Source organism: Hyposmocoma kahamanoa, unplaced genomic scaffold (genome assembly GCF_003589595.1).
Source record: "Hyposmocoma kahamanoa isolate Upper Pololo Valley unplaced genomic scaffold, ASM358959v1 228, whole genome shotgun sequence".
NCBI classification, from domain to species: Eukaryota; Metazoa; Arthropoda; class Insecta; order Lepidoptera; family Cosmopterigidae; genus Hyposmocoma; species Hyposmocoma kahamanoa.
In genome coordinates, this window is record NW_020653747.1 from 770333 (window position 1) to 787817 (window position 17485).

At 37.8% G+C, this 17485-nt stretch overlaps 2 protein-coding genes across 2 annotated transcripts; one reads left to right on the plus strand and one right to left on the minus strand.

Moving 5' to 3' along the window:
* Positions 1–1167: 1167 nt before the first annotated feature.
* LOC113228353 (histidine triad nucleotide-binding protein 1-like) lies at positions 1168–11765 on the plus strand. Its single transcript, XM_026461621.1, has 2 exons — positions 1168–1497; positions 7643–11765. The coding sequence occupies exons 1-2, from the start codon at positions 1168–1170 to the stop codon at positions 7802–7804; spliced, it is 492 nt and encodes a 163-aa protein (XP_026317406.1). The 3' UTR covers positions 7805–11765.
* Positions 11766–14194: 2429 nt separating this feature from the next.
* LOC113228372 (lysine-rich arabinogalactan protein 19-like) lies at positions 14195–15389 on the minus strand. Its single transcript, XM_026461645.1, has 2 exons — positions 15334–15389; positions 14195–14794 (listed from the first exon to the last, which is right to left on the minus strand). The coding sequence occupies exons 1-2, from the start codon at positions 15367–15369 to the stop codon at positions 14249–14251; spliced, it is 582 nt and encodes a 193-aa protein (XP_026317430.1). The 5' UTR covers positions 15370–15389; the 3' UTR covers positions 14195–14248.
* Positions 15390–17485: the final 2096 nt, after the last annotated feature.

Consider the following 17485-nt stretch of genomic DNA (forward strand, 5'->3'; position numbering starts at 1 on the left):
GAATAAATGTCTTATTATTATTTTTATAAAATATTATTTTTGTATGCAGAATTGTTTTCTTTTTTTTTTAGATTTGATTTATTTGTTTAAAAATGATCTGAATTATGTTACATTATTAATAGAAAGATCGAACACAGAAAAAAAATTTCGAACTAGTGGGACTTGAGCCCACGACCATGCTGCACCGTAGCATTGCGCTTACCAACTGAGCCATAGGTCAAGTCAACCGAGCTGTCGAAATTCTCCTGTGTGTTTTTGTTGTATGTATCGTTGTTCGATATTTGTTAATAATCACAACAAAACTGGTGGAATTATTTCACAAAAAAAATCTCAATAATACATTATAGACGCTTAAAAGGCAAAATGGGATAAGCGACATTTTTGGTCGTATTGAGTTATGTATACCGGTGAAATCAGCTAATGTTTCTGATTCCAACGGACGTGCTTGCTCACCTTGGCAGAGCACAACCGTGCCTTTTGCCACTACCTTGCCCCCAAATATTCCTATGTATTCATTAAAAACATGGTAGAAAACATACATTAGTACAAAAATAAAAAATACATTTCCTAGTGGGCCTTTAAATCCTGACATGCATTTTCCTCTCATTACCACGAATAAGTCCTTTTTGCATCGGTTAAGGTGGTCAAGGGTTTTTTATTTTTTATGACATTTATGTACGTTTTTGTATTCATGGCCTGGCCTTTCTCTAAGACGGCATCATTGCAACTGCCTCCGTGGCCGAACGGTTACCATGTCGGACTGCCACGCAGAGGTCCCAGGTTCGATTCCCGGGCCGGGAGAAATATTTGTATGGCCTACAATTATTTCTCTCGTGAGTTTGGGTGTAATTTGTGGTTGTCTATATGTGTGTCCATGGCACCCGCGACACAGGGTTTCCCTAGTGCGGGGCTATGTTGAGTGTGTGCGTTATTCTATTCTTATTCTATTCTTCATTATTTGTGAAAAAATAACTGTTTAGATCGATTGAATCGTCCTGTCAGCAATACTCATTAATCGATTCACACACGTTCGTCGGTTAAGGTAGAAAATGTATGGTAGAAAATCTTGACCAAAATGGCAACCCAAGAAATTCCATTCGAGAAAAAAAAGCAAATAAACGTCATACGTAATTTTTCATTGTTAAATGTCTCACTTATCAAATAAAAATGTTTAACAAAGTGCTACAACGTGCATTTAACTTCCGTTTAAAGAAGACTTATCCTACAAACATATACGATATTTCACGTGGATCGGCCTTGACAGTGAAAAGACCGTACAGTGACGAAGTACGTAAAGCCCAAGCTCAAAGTATCGCCTCACCCGGACCTACGATCTTCGACAAGATAATATCTAAAGAAATCAAGGCAGATATTATCTATGAAGATGAGTTATGCTTAGCATTCAACGACGTTTCACCGCAGGCTCCTGTACATTTTCTAGTTATACCCAAGAGACGAATTGCAAGATTGCAGGATGCAGAAGTGGATGACAAGGAGGTATGTTATTTTGAAATTTTTGGCGGGAAAAGAAAAATTTTTGAGCAGAGTTCAATCAATGCTTTTAAACTGGGCAAAGAGAACAAAATGCTAGGTATTTACCGCCGTATTTTGTGAGTTGATTTGGGCCTTAAATTGTTAAACTGGGCATTGCCAGCTATAGAGAAAACATTTATTCTGCTTATTATGACTTGTAACAGTAGAGCTCCTTCAGAAACAGTTTGTCCAGGGTACTGCCTTACCTAGTTGGTACTTGGTGCAAAGGGCTGGTGTCAAGGCAAAGCGCCTATTTTGCGTGTGGTGGGTGCAGGGTCCTACTCGTGCCACACAAGCTCCTCCAGGAATCTCAGCAACCTCCTCGGTTTGCTGAAGATTTTGGGGAGCAACCTCGGCACTCCAAGGTACTTCGCCCTGTAGTTGGCCACGCCGGAGCACTGTAGTAGGATGTGCGCGGCCGTTTCCTCCTGTCCGTGATACCTAAATTGAAAAGGTGTTTATTGTATGGACCATGCTCTGTTAGGGTGGCAGTTAAAGTGTGAAGCTCTTGCCTCTTAAGTTTGATTAATTTTCGAGATAGACTGGTGTTGAGCGTCAGGAGTACTTCCCTCGCCTGTCTACAAACCGTAAGGGTTGTCCATGTGTTATTATGAAAAGATTTTGTACCTTTGTGTATAGTTGTTCTTGATCATTGGTTGAGTAGGGAAACTATGGGTTCTAGTCCTATGGTGTCCGTCTCTAACCCTTTTTTGGCTAGTTCATCTGCTGCGTCATTGCCACGTGAGCCGCTGTGTCCTTTAATCCACTGTAGAGTTCAAGAAGAAGAAGTTGGAGAGCCACCCTACCTGTTTTTGCCGCCAAGCAGTTATGTGAGCATTACTGCATTCCAGTTTTAAAGCGTAATAAGAGTACTGGTAAAATTACAGGCACATGGGACTTGTCAACTTATGTGTCAGGGTGCCAGTTGCAGTAGCAATGACCCTAAAATCTTTGCGATGCAAAGCTCTGAGTGGCAAAGCAACTGCTGTGGATAGGATAATAATAATAAGTAAGCGAAGTTCTTAGTATGTTTCAAGATATAGTAGCAGTAGAGCTCCTTGTTGAAGAGTTTCTCAAGGAAAGTACTGCCATCTTGCATATTTTTGCCGCTAAGCGGTAATGCAAGCATTACTGCATTCCCATATTGAAGGTAAGGGTGCTGGTGAAATTACAGGCACATAGGATGTGTCAACTTGTCTTAGGGTGACGAGCTTAGTCCCTATCAAACTTTTGCAATTTAAAGTTGTGTATGGCAATTGCTAAATAAATTTTAAAAACAAAATAAAGGGCAGGCATGTTGTTTAAAACACACGCCTTGTTCATTCCGTTACTTAAAATTATAAAAAAGGATTGGTTCTATACATTTGGTTTTGAAAAGATGCAATAGTGCTGAAACCAGTTTCAGTATTCCCAGGAATATCCTTCCAGACTGTCTAACTATACTTCGTTTCAATCCATTTTGAACAAAAGGAAAAAAAACAAGTCACTGACCTGACCATGATGGTTTAGTGATGGCCAATTGTAACGCCAACTACACATCGATTAAATAATTGAATGAATCGATTTGTTCAATTGAGTCATACTAGCGATTTTCCTTACATAAACTATATAAGTATATTTAAAATTTCAATTCAAATCCTTAGACTCAGATACTCATTTGATTGCGATTGAAATGTTTGATGTAATAATCCATTACTAAACTTTAATTGATTGAACCAAATGTTTTTTTTTTAACAGCACTATGCAACCATAGTCAAGTCATAGAAGTATAGATGAATAATAACCTCACTTTTGGACTACCATTTGTCAAATATGATTTTACGATGCTATTCAAATGAATATTGTTGGAAAAAGTGATCATATATCAAGCCGAAATATTCGTGAAAGTGTTACTTATTTGATTTATTGAGTGATTGCTTTAGGATTTTAACCAAACAGGTTTGTATACTTTTTGTTCAAAATGGATTGGAACAGACTGAGATATTACTGCTGTGAAGTGAATGATGATTGATTCACCTCTCCTAGCCTGTAAAAAGATATCCTATAAAAACTTTACAGTAGACGTTACATGGTTACCAGATCAACTCAGTATATGCTACTAAAATACACCAACTGCAGTTTTGGTATTCCGCTTATGGATCACTGTTACTGAAGTCAGCAACAGCAACAGGTGATCCATAACTGGCATGGTTATGGATCACTCTGTTGCTGACTTCAGCAACAGTGATCCATAATTGGAATGTGCTAACGAAAAATGTTGTTTATGCTTATTTGTAAGTCAATGTTTATGTTGTTTTTGTTAAAAATAAGCTTGGCAACTGAAAAAAACTAAGTCAATTAAAACCAAAGTCTATCAATTTCAATACATGGACATAAGAATGCAAGCTGCTCATTTATAATGCAATAAATACATCAGTCTAATAATAATAATATCACAGTATTACTGACCTACAAGAATCGGGTCATTTAAATTGCTTATCTCTAAAAAACTTTATTTCAAAATGAACACTCCTTCTCGACATAATCTAAAGATGTCATGACAAACATAATTATCAGACATGACTAATATTGTATGGAATTTATTAACGATAACAGCTTGAAACAGAAAATTATCAACACCAATTTTCTGTGTTTTGTCTTATGAAAACTAATTAACTAACTCACTGAGCATGTGACATCCTGAACCAACACACCGGAAGTTGCAGAGGGGGGCATTTATTGAAGAGCCAAGCTGTGTATCAAAAATTTTAGTAATGATTTCAAGTGTGATTTTTCTTGCCAGTAATAAGTTTTATTTTTAACACCCGAGGTAAAAAAGAGAGGAGTTCTAAGTTCGAAGCTCCCATTCGGATGAACTGATATCAAAGCGGTTTTTTTTTATTTGAAATTGAATGTTCTTTCGTTTCTGTTATGCTTGCCGTGACCATACGTCTCTCGTGTCCCGCTGTCCCCAAAATACTTATTAATGTCCCGCTTTGACAAAACAGGGCACATGTGACTTTTTTTTTAATGGCGGTAAAGCGAAAAATATATAGAGCTATTCCACCTACCCATAGATAACTCCCTTAAGGTCCATTTGTCTTTTTTTATAATATGAATAACTTTTGCACCATAAATATTTCTACTGCTCATTTGTAAGGCAGATTCCCCCGAAAATAATGAGCAAGAAACTCTAGGGGTTGCTCTTTGTAAATATAGATTTGAATACATTTATCATTATAATATTTAATTTAAACATCTTAGATCGAGAATACCTGAAAAAGCTAAACGGGACGCTACCAAGGATTTTTGTCATCCAAGTACGCAGAAGTTGTATATTAAACCTTTAGTATATCAAGGTTATGGCGTGGAAACCTATAAGGTTCCCCAGAATAGATCTATATGTGTTATGGAAAGTGCACTCGGTTAGGAAACTGTTTGTCTTGGGTGCTATTTTACGTAAACATCTAAGATTACCATATGATCCAAATCTACACAGGGATAATCGAAGAACAGACAGAGTATGTGAAATTGCGAGGTATAGAACATTATAGATTTACAAACACAATCACAAACACACGCACGCACTCTCACACACTATCACACACTCTCACACACTCTCACACACTCCCACACACTCTCACACGTAACGAAATTGTTCTCCGTTTTGCTTTTCAATTTATTAATAACTAGGTAGTGTTCAGCCATAGTGTACTTCGGGGTACTCGATTACCTGACGTTAAGCGATGATGTGACCGAAGATGGTGGGCGTTTGTCTAAAACAAAAAAGAACTGTGGCATTGAATCAGTTACATAACACTGGAGCCTGTTGCGAATCGGACGTAGTGCGTAAACGCCCTTATACCATTACTTCTTTTACATTATAGTTTAAGAGCGACCTTGACTTGTGTTCTTGGACTGTCGCAGAAATCTATGAGCTCGCACGACGCATCGCAACAATTTGCAAATTGCTCCGCATTGCGCTTGTTAATCTTGTTTTTTTTCCTATACTTTCTTCAATAACAGCAGTGCAACCATTGACTTACAAATAAATGGACGACGGGTCTAATACAAAAACCACGAAAAAAATGTCCCAAGTCAACCTATTCGAAATTTAAATTGTAATGTCATCGCAGTATCGCCCTGTCAGTAGAACAAATGAAGACTAAAGCGGAGTTTGGCGCTCTGTATACGATTTTAGCGCCTTACAAGTGCGGACACTTTTTAGCGCGGACCCGACGTCCATATAATTGTAAGTCAATGAGTGCAACACTCTTTTTACGATCCACGTCGCCTACCTAGTTAAAAAAATACAGTCCACGATCGTCGAAGGAATGGTAACCCGAACCTTGGCAGTGAGATTGCCTTGCCGCAAGAAATCGCATTGCAGCCATTGTCGTCACAGTCTTATGCGTTGCGAATTCGCATTCGGGCCTATTCGCAGTTACTAGGTTTTGTTATGGAGCAGCCATGAACAAGTCGTGCGACTGATGGTAAGCTAGACGTCTATCCATGCCAGTTGCATTGCCACTCAGAGCTTTTAATCGCAAAGGTCTGAGGGGCGCTGCCAATGCGCCCGTCACCCTGAGACATAAGTTGACAAGTTCCATGTGCCTGTAATTTCACCAGCACCCTTACCCTTCCCAACCGCGACACAGTGATGCTGACATTGCTGCTTGATGATAGAAATACGTAAGGTGGCAGTACTACCATGGATGAGCTCTTTTACAAAGGAGCTACTGCTATTAAACGACTCTATCTGACTTTGGACAATTATTCCAAAAAGTGCTGCAAATATGTTATCGGCTGTGAGACATCGCGGTCTGGAGTACCTCGTCCGACATTCCGTCACAAAGAGCTATGTAGTAATTAAACCGTTATCTTATCTATTTTAACATTCCACAAGTTTCAGGCAAATGTTTGTATAGATATTTTTAGTCACATGGCTTGTGAAACGTGAGATTTTGGTTGTTTAATTCAAAATTTAAAGATTCTTGTTTTATCTATTGCTGCTGTTTGCAAGTAGCAGTAGAGCTCCTTGTGAACGAGTTCGTCCAGGGAAGTACTCCCGCTTTACCTGTTTCTGCCGCCAACTAGTATTGTGAGCATTACTGCGTTCTGGCTTTGAACGCTAAGGGTGCTGGTGAAATTACAAGCAAATGGGACTTGTTAACTTATGTCTCAGATAAAAAAAACCGACCTCAAAAGGTTGTGGAATTACATGTATTTGCCAAGTTTTATTGTAATCGGTTACCGGAGAGTGCGCGAAACCGCATTCATCCCCTAGTTTGCCACTCTTAGAGGCGGAATATTTTTTTCAAATTTAAATGGGACCAATACTGATGTAACCTCTTTCCAACAAAAAAGAACCATCAAAATAGGTTCACAAATACCTAATCGCGTAACATACACAAAAAAACTCCTCCTTCTTTGAAGTCGGTTAATAAGAAAGAAGAATATTATATGTACAGGGTCAAGAGCACGTCGAGCTTAACACTTAAGACTTAAATCAAACTCTATGCCGCTTACGGTAAGAACGGTCCAAAGTACAAAGTGTTAGGCTTGACGTGCTCTTGATTGTACAAAGAAAAATATATATGACTTCGGCGTACTTGGATGACAAAAATCCATCGCAGTGACCGTCTTGTCTTGATCTATCATATTTGAAATTAACGTTATAAACATTGACTTACAATTATATGGACGTCGGGTCCGCGCTAAAAAGTGTCCGAACTTATAGGGCGTTAAAATCGTATACAGAGCGTCATTCACGCTTTAGTCTTCGTTTGTTCGACTGACAGCGAAGCAAGCAAAATTAGACAGTACTGCGATGACATTACAATTTAAATTCAACGTTTTAGCTTTTTCATATTCTTTTACATGTCACTACGTTTAAATAGGTTGACTTGGGACATTTTTTCGTGGTTTTTGTATTAGACCCGTCGTCCATTTATTTGTAAGTCAATGGTTATAAATGATAAATGTATACAAATGTCTACTTATAAATGATTAGTAGAGTTTTATCAATGTAACGATTTCAAGTGTTATTTTCTCTCCTATGATTTGAATCATAGAAACGACGATGTAACCGGCGATAATAAATAAATTTGGATTTTCTATCTATTTACAGCTCCTAGGCCACCTAATGCTCGTGGCGCGTTCACTAGGCTCTCAGAAGGCGCCTTCAGGCTGGCGATTGGTCGTCAACAACGGGAGGGATGGTGCTCAATCGGTGTACCATTTGCATTTGCACGTCCTTGGTGGACGACAGATGGGTTGGCCACCGGGTTAACTGGAAACAAAAAGGGGAATACGCGTCGTAGGACGTGCGATGTGATAGTCGCTGGAGAACATAGACTTGGAGAGTATATACTAGCATAGTAGACGAACTGACACCTGGAAATTACTATTTATGGATTTTGAGCAGGGTTTACAGTCACGACAGAATTATACCTTAATAATTATATAATTAACAACAATATGCTTCCGCTAGCAATGCAAACACATAGTTTGCGTTAGACACATATACAAACGTAAAAATGTCGATCTCAAAAAAGTTGCAAGCCAAACCTGGAAAAACTTCCAAAGATTTCTCTTCGTTTTTATTTAGTTTTTTAGCTGTTTGTAATTTTTAGTCAAAAACGAAAGAGACAAAACTATAAATCAGTATGGATAATTCTTGTATATAATTAAATCGGATAATTATCAAAGAAATTAAGTATCTTGTTAATTTGGGTGCCTGATTTTTAGTTTGTCCACAACATATCCGCGGCTTGTATTTTAATAATGAGACGCAATTCAATGACGTAAAAGAATGGTGGTCGTAAAATAGTGTGTTTGTTGATCTTTCCTCGAAATTTCATGACAATACTTGAAAAACTAATGTCTGAATGGGCTGTGATAACAGGGTGCAACGGCAGACCTATATATATGACGGAATTATAAGATATGACGTATATAATAAAGAAATATACCGAATAAAGGTATCAAAAACCAATAGGCGGTTCTTTACATAGGAGATCAACATGATATTACACGTCGCTCTTATCTGCGTGCGAGCAGTAAGTTGAAGGAGTATTTTTGCGATATTTTTTAAAATTTCATTAATCGAAGTAAAACTAATTAATCTAAGTCAATTTCATAAGTCTGTCGTCGACAAATGAAATTAATGAAATTAAAAATATAATTTTAATACACTAATTCTTTTACGTATTTCTATAAAGCAAAAGGACGTTACAATATCGTCATTCGTCTATTAAGTTAGGTGGTATAAGATGTTTAATAATTGTAGAGTAGGAAAGTAAATCTAATATGCTTGTAGTTTGATACAGTGTATCTGTATCAAGCTACAATTATGACAGTGGCCAAGGGTAGAATTTGAAAAGGTAAACCGATGTCGAAGTTACTGCTATTTTTTTTTTATGAAACCAAGCGGCGGGTCGAAGAAGTCTTCCGCCAGGTGGTAAGCGACACACCTGTTAGTAACAGTTGCAATGTCATGCAGTGACTCACATTACTGCTTAAGTAAGTTGCAGAAGTAGGTAAGGGGTAGTATTTACCTGGACGAATTCTTTAACCTAATGCTGTTAAGTTATAGAACAAATTCCTCTGGCAATCCGACGGGAATTGCATTTTATAGGCCCTTCGCTACTGGTATCTAAAGTTACTTATGATCTGTATTTAGGGAAATAAACTTATCTACTCTGTCTATGTGGGAAAGCCATTCTTTAGGAAACGTCTCCATGTTGACTTCATCAAAGACCGCGGAAGAAGATCCAAGTAGTATTCCGGCGACTATCTTGTTGCATGACCTTGAATAAGCCGTGAAAGGTGATAAAGCAATGGAATTGAAAATCGCAAATTTAAAGAGACTGATAAACTGTTTTTGCAAAAAGCAAAAGCAGACGTTATCCTTTAAGGCTAGGGACCAATCTAGCGGATATTATGCAGCTTAATTAAGCTCCCGCAATCCCGCTCAATCGTGGCAAGTCAAAGTCCTAGTTATTCGTTGTTATTGGTCACGATTTGACATAAATTGTGTGAGAGCGATGAGCTTTGTCCTGGATTACGCAGTCAATGAGTGTTTTTCAATTATTTTTTGAAATTTCATTAATAAGGTGCCACAAAGTAATGAAATGTTTTTCTATAATTAATGAAATTGAAGAACGCTACTAAGCTGTTTAATTTCCGCAGAATGTGTCCTTGTATTAATTAAAAAATTCTGTGATACTTACGTAGCTTTTGCGTAGGTATATTTTAGGATTTTTGCTATGAGCAGTAAGTGCCCAGCGGTGGGACTTGTATTCGCGCAGTATAGTAACAATCCAGTGACGATAACGACTGTTTGTCAAACACGAGGTTACATAGTTCGGTCACCAGTGCAGTTGTCACGTTATTACAGATACCGTGCCTGTGAAAACGGTCTACGACACGTAAAAGATATATGAAATACGAAATGTTTTCCCTTTACGTTTGACAAAGAATTGAATGCCACCGTGTTACCGTATTGGGGACTTTAAGAATAAAAAAAGGTGTCATACAGAACTAATGCCATTTTAATTTAGAAATTAGTGCAATAACTCAGCCAAATTAGTTGTAAGAGTCAAAGGTCTATTCTGTAGCTGTTGTATAATTTTCAAAACTAAATTTTAGTTTGCGTGGTTTAATTGACAGCAGAATCAACTTGCGAATTAAAATGTTATGCCTTTGAATTATAAGCTGGTTGGACTGAAATGTCTTGTGGAATTGCCACCAGCAATTCATCTTGAAGGAAAATGAAAATGTAACTACAATACCACAGTTTGAAGCCGTCTTATGTCTACACAATTGTTGGTTGAGTTTTTTTTACATCCAAACTCACAGCTTTGTTACAAAGATCGTACACTAAAAAAATCCTTTGATCCTATTGGAATTTAACCGGGGCCATCAACTGAAATACAGACTCTTTTCGCCGTCAGCGCACCTGTGAGAAGCACTTAATATTATGAAGTTACTCAACCTTTGCAGTTACCAGAAGCTGACAAGAGATGTCGCTGTATTAAGTGCAATTTTCTTTGTTTTTTATCTTTGTATCAATAATGAAAACAAAGTGGTGGAGTATTTTCACAAATGAAAATGAGTATGATAATAAAAAGTAGTAAAGAATTGTAATTAATAAAAAGCTAAATTCGTTACGTGCACAAATAATGAACATCAGTGAATCTATCTCAGTTGAGTAACAATTGACTAGATTTTTGTAAATAATTATTTAATTCCATTCTAGATATAATTATTTTAAAATCTCAGAGTGAAATATGTTATCAGAATTCTCAAAAAAAAAATCTGATTGTGCTAGTTTTTATTTGTGTTTGTATAGTTTTTTCAATTAGTCACGTTAAATACCAAATCACAATAACATACCAAAAAAATCTAGTCAAGAGAGACTGCGACCGCCATTTCAAACTTAACGTCTGTGATTATTTGAGTTTAATATCGGGACTTAATCGTGTATTTTTATTTATTTCGACGTTTCGGACTTGTTGCAAACGGAATTTGCAACGTTCGAGACTAAGGATGAAAAAATATATATTTATTTTTACACGTTTGACTCCCGATATTAAATTCAAACAATGCTTGAACATTTTGATTAATTAACGTCTACAATGTTGGAAATACAGTAGATTTACGTAAATAGTGAAAGTTTTCGGGACAGTGCAAATCAAACTGTGGTGTTTATTATTATTGTTATTTGCTTAGTTGTAGTTCGTCTTACAATTATAAAAATTGGTGATCACATATCCTGTAGTGTGTAGTGCGTTTTTTTGATATCCAGAATCTCATCGAGAACTTTTTGTTTTTAATATACCTAGTTATTACAAATGTTGCAAAATAAATAAATACACTAGACAATCTAATTCTCTGATGTCATATTAGGGAATTCCCGTAAATGTTACCATGTACAGCTCTATATATAAATTAATATTTTTTTCCTCCTGAATACGAGAGACAGATGCACAAGAACTTAAATTTAGTTTGCGTTTGCTCGAATTGATTGACGCTATTGATGTTAAAAGAAATTCCATTGTTGCCATTGAATGAGAATTTCGATCAAATGTGTTTTAATGAGATTCTTGGTTCGTAGATGATAGTTTTATTGGTTGCGGGTAGGATGCCATGAGTTGTTCGATTGTTTTTGTTTAAAAAAACAAATAGAACGCCCTAGCATCAATTTTTAACGTTTAGAGTTTAATTTTGTGTTAAATTCTGTAACTAAAGCTGTTTTTTTAAAAAATTAAAAGAATTTATTAGACATTTTATTTATTGTTTTATTACGACTTCTTTCGAGTTGATATATCGACAATAATGCCGTCGACAACGACAATCTAATCGAGTGATGGGTACGTTGGTACGTATCGAGTCGAAAATTATCAAGGTCTTCGGAAAATATTGCAACTCATGTTTTGCTTTATCTGTCTGGATTTTATATTTTCTTGAGGTATTTTTTATTTCTAATGGGGCTGACATGTTTGAGAATGAAAAAAAAACATCGCCGTGGTCTCGGAAATGGACCTTAGAGGATGGAAAAAAAATAAAGGAAGTTGCTCTGTGGCCGTCTTAGACTATGGAACCATAAGGAGACCGTGGCCGTTTGTAATTTTTTGACATTAATCGAATGTTCGTATCCGTTGACTTACAAATAAACCCAATACCCGCGCTAATCACAAATTATTTAAGAAACTTAGTAAACCTAACTTTCTTGAATAATTTGTGATTGTACAATGTATTTATACAATGACTGTGAGTTTAGACGCTTTAGCTCATCAACATTATAATTGAATATATCAACTTCCAGGTCATGATTGCTCATCACACTATCCAAGCTCTTGCTAGCTCTATATAGAAAACTACATAGGGAACTGCAATAGAATGACAGTGTTTCATAGAATCGTGTCGAATACTTGTCCACTTTTGTCAAGTTGATAATAATAAACCTACAACAACAAATATTCGAGTGGCGGGGATGACGATGTTGTATTCGACGTCGTCATGGACGTTTTATAATTTTTTTTTCACATAAATCGCATTTTCGCACCGAATACTCTCTCGTCGAGTTGATATATTGATTAATGAATTAACTGCTTCAATGGCTGAACGGTTATCACGGCCCATTGAGTATATAACCAGAAATAGAGACGAAATAAGGGCCATATATTCCTGCTAACACATTAGCGATACAGCTCTTATAAATATCAACTGACGTTTGCACTGAAATTTAGACAGGCCAACTACTGACCTGTGTGTACGTCTCCGTATATTCCAAAAAATATTCTGTATTTATTGTAATAAAGAAAATCTCTGTAACAATGCCGTGCTATTCCATTCGGTGGTGTGGGGAAAAATAGCAAAGCATCTAATTACGAAAGAAACGGAATCACATTTCATCGGTAATTAAATATTAAATATGTAGTTTTGCAATTGTCGTCCATTATAGCAAAGCTCAAGTTAAATGGTCGATTTAAAGTGAAACAGTTGACGACACCCGTCAATTGTTTCGAACTCGGACTAGCCAATCGGAGCGCAGTTGTCACAGTAATGATATGGCAGAATAGTTTTCAAACAAATTAAATGACATTTCGTCTCTATTTCTGGTTATACACTCGATGCCACGGCCCCAGGTGCAATTCTTTTTTTTTTATGTAATGAAGGAGGCAACGAGCAGACGGGCCACTTGATAGGTGGTGGTCATCGTCGCCCATGGACATTTGCAACATCAGATGAGCTGCCAACGCGTTGCCAGCCTTTGAGAGCCCTGCAAACACGCTTTTTGAAGAACTCCATGTCATAGCGCAAAGGAAATACTACAGGAGGAAGATCATTCCACATCTTGCAGGTTCGAGGAAGAAACGAACGAGACGCCCGCGTGGTCTTACAATGCCAGGCATCTAAGATGTGCGGATGGACTTTACTCCTTTGGCGGGAGGTGCGATGGTAGAACCGAGACGGTGACACCAGTTCGAAAAGTTCCTCAGAGCACTCCCCGTTATAAAGACAGTAGAACACACACGGAGAGCCAACGTCTCTCCGTAGACTAAGGGGCTCCATACATGGCGGGTGCCATGGATGTGTCCTAGATTGACAACTACAAATTACACACACTCATGAGAGAAATAAATATAGGCCATACAAATATTTCTCCCGGCCCGGGAATCGAACCTGGGACCTCGGCCTGGCAGTCCGGCCGGCCGGTATTAACGGCCACGGAAGCAGTTGCTAAAAGAAATCCGTTACATCCGTCTAGTCAATGGTGAAATTACATTTCATATACGTGATTAACTACGTAAGACATCGACACCATCACGTCGATAACTTTCCGTCTCTAGCATATTCATGAGAATCGATTTTTTTATAGGCCTATTTTGTGTATGGACATGACATGAATGTGTGGTTCATCTGTGTATTTGTAAAAATAAGCTAGTGTTGTCGACTTTTGTTTGTGTGAGACCAGAGAGAGAACTCAATATTGCATTTGAGTACACCTGTTTGATTGTAATATTACCCCCGCCCCTCTATGTAGTGGTAGAAAGTTTTGTTCGAGAAATATTGCTAATAGCGCCTCCTGTCGTCGTCGTGAATAGCGTCTGCCGATCCTAGAAATAATCTTGACGAAAAAGGAATAGCAGGGAGTAAAAATAAAAAAGAATAATAAAAGTCAGAGACAATTTTTATTTAAGCAACAAATTTTGTAAATGTTCAACATTTAGAAACAAACTGTGGCTGGAATGCAAGTTTTTGGCGGTGCATGCGCTGGAGGTGGCATGCAAGTTAAGGGCAGAGGTGCGGCTGACAACATAAGAGGCGCAGCGGCAAGAGGTGCTGCGGGTAGAGGTGCCGCTGGCAGGGTTATGGGTGCACAAGGAGGCGGTAATGGAAGAGGAGTAGCGGGAACCGTGATAGGGGCGCATGGAGCTGGCATAGGAGGATGGGCATAATGAGGTGGTACAGGAATAGCGGGAACCGTGATAGGGGCGCAAGGAGAGTGGTGAGGTAGATGTGCAGCAGGTAAAACAACAGGCGCCGCAGGCATACTGCAAGGGTCAGACAAAAGAGGCGCCGCAGCAGCCAATGCAGAAGTCAGCACGGGAGGCAATGCTGAGTTTAGAAGAGACGGGAGAGAGGCAGATATAGAGGCTGCGAGTGTAGGGGCGAGGGCAGGAGCGAGAGCGGCGAGTGTGGTGCTACATAACGGGGGAGCCGCGTGTGGTGGGTGGTGGGCCGGGTCTGGTATGCAGTAGGACAGAGCGTGCTGTAAAAGTAAAAAAATATTGATTAAGTGCGCGTTCCCATTATGTCGTGACGACATCTATATACTAAATCTATGGTGACGACAGATAGTCGCTCAGTTTGAAGAGTCTGGCTTGTAATTTTAAATGAAGTTGTTCACATATAGTAACAACACGATTTTGATGTTACGACGAGAGACTGTCGAGTCAATGGGAAGAGCTAGAACGACAGCCGTCTGACGAAAAATAAAATGTCACGATAAAAATGTGACTACAGATAATCGTAGCTTCAAACAATTCTGTAGTGCAAACGACAAGGTGGCTGCCGTGAACCGATAAATTGTCGTCACGATCTAGTGGGAACAGTTAGACACAACAGTCGTTCAACGATAAAATAAACGTCTACGACACAGTCACGACATATAGTTGTGATATGAGAACAGTCTAGACGCGACTGTCGTCCAACGATAAATAAGACGTTATGACATAATGGGAACGCGCCCTTAGTGTTTTGTAATTGTAACTTAGGAAATACATCTCTAAAAACAAACTTCTTTCTTACCTGAACGAAAAGAGCACAAACTAAAACACACTTCATGATGTTGTTTTCAGTTCTTGGGAAACTACTGACCTACAGACTTACAGACCGTATTAATATAGTCCATTATCAGTTATTGCAGTTCAATTTCAAATTATTAACCAGTATAAGTTGTGCCCTGACATAGTTAAACATCGGTTTTTTTTTCACAGCTACATACATTTTTTTTTCAGTTTTAAATCATGGTGTAATAATTCATGAAAGTATTTCAGGGAGATAAAAGCGTAAAAGTCAAATTGATCAAAAATAAAATTGGTATTCGTCAAAATGCTGGTTTACAACTATGATAATCATAGGTATATAACCATAACTATAACCAAGAATATAAACGTTATATAATTTATTGTAGTTACTTTTGCGCCGCCATTTTTGAATTTGTAAGTTTCCTCTATTGTAAAGTAAATAAAAGTAATTAATTTTCGTACAAAATATTCTCACTAAATAAAACCTTCCCGGGAGGATCTCATTCACAAGGAGCTCTTAGGGCTACTAAAATTAAATTATAAAACATTTATTTACGGCATCAAGTCCGCCATTTGTATTGTACGATAAAGTATAAACAAGGAAATAAATTTATTATTTGCAATATTTATTTCAATGTGTTATAGGTTTCTATACAAATAAGATAGCATTGTATAACAGTGCGCCGTATATAGGCTCAGGTTATAATGGTTATACGTAATGATAGTTATGTCATAATTAGAAATAGTGAAATTGTGGTTGTACGTGACTTTTTAGTAAATACGAGTAAAATAAATTTCTCAAGACATGCCGTCTGCAATATTTAGTGTACAATATTATGTTATTTGTTTCTTGTAGCAGTTACATTTATTATAGTACTTTATTCATTTTGGGAAAATTCTCGGTTTAATAGGTGAAAGGTTGCTTCACTGAGTTACGTATGTTTTTGAGATTTTGTAGCAAAAATCTTTGGTGGCGTGGGTTAAGCTTCGCTGGTCCGAAGTGACGGGTGGTTCGGCTGGGGATTTTTTATATATAATATAAAAATCTAGCCTATTCTGTGTGTATTCTGTCCATAATAGTTGCAGTGCTACTCAGAGCTTAAAATTTAAAGAGCACTGCTGCTACTGTGACATATAATTGACAAGTCACATGTGTCTCTAATTTCACTAACACCCTTCAAAACCGGAACGCAGTGGCGGCAGAAACAGGTAAGGTGGTACAGGTCCCTGCACGAACTCCCAGGGAGCTACTAAGGTGAGCACAGAGAACGGGCAGTGGCTTAAAAAATGACGTTTTCAAGAGTACAAATTTTACATGGAATGAATTATTTATTTGATTTTGATTATTATGTCGGAACACCTCATTCATCAAAATATGGTAACCTATCACAAACTCGAATTTCTTTTGCCCGAAATGACGTTTGTTCGAATTTTCATTACACCGAAAAACGAATTACGTGGGGCGCACTATAAGTTTCCGGAATGAATAAGAAAAATACTATAAATGGTCAGAAATGAATTTATTGTTTCTCAAAATATTCTCCGTTGACGTTAATATACTTTTTCATACGTATGAACCAATTTTAAAACATTTATGCCACTCCTCCGTGACAATCTCTGAAATACATTATCCTTATACTCTTCGACAGCCTCTTCGTTCGAAAATCGTTGACCGCGTAACTGGTTCTTAATTTTTGGAAATAAATAAATGTCATAAGGGGGAAGGTCGGGACTGTACGCGGGATGGCTCATTAGGTCAACGTTGTTCACCTTCAAAAATTCATTTGTTTGTCTGACCGTGTGAGAACTGGCATTATCGTGGTGTAAGGTGATACGGCGTTTACGGTTATTTTTATGGAGTTTGTCAATAACTTCCGGCAAACAAATGGTCGTGTACCAATCACTGTTCACGGTGTAACGATTCTCCAAAGCAACAGTAGCCACGTGTAGCCAGTTTTATTAAAAAAAGATGCAATCATCCGCTTAGCGGCACTTTGCACGCGGCCACTTTGTTTGGTTTCGACCCATCTCGAAAGACCCATACGCTCGATTGCTGCTTTGTTTTGGGATCGTAACTATAAATCCATGTTTCGTCACCTGTTATTATGTCCCACACCAAATTTGACGCCCCTTAGTCGAATCTGGTAAGCATG

What these genes read in the sequence shown, in the direction of transcription:
- LOC113228353 (XM_026461621.1), top strand. Translation starts at nt 1,168, where the DNA reads ATGTTTAACAAAGTGCTACAACGTGCATTTAACTTCCGTTTAAAGAAG. An exon ending in CAGAAGTGGATGACAAGGAG is followed by an intron (nt 1,498 to 7,642) that starts GTATGTTATTTT and finishes ATCTATTTACAG; the next exon opens with CTCCTAGGCCACCTAATGCT.
- LOC113228372 (XM_026461645.1), bottom strand. Translation starts at nt 15,369, where the DNA reads ATGAAGTGTGTTTTAGTTTGTGCTCTTTTCGTTCAG. An exon ending in TTTGTGCTCTTTTCGTTCAG is followed by an intron (nt 14,795 to 15,333) that starts GTAAGAAAGAAG and finishes TTACTTTTACAG; the next exon opens with CACGCTCTGTCCTACTGCAT.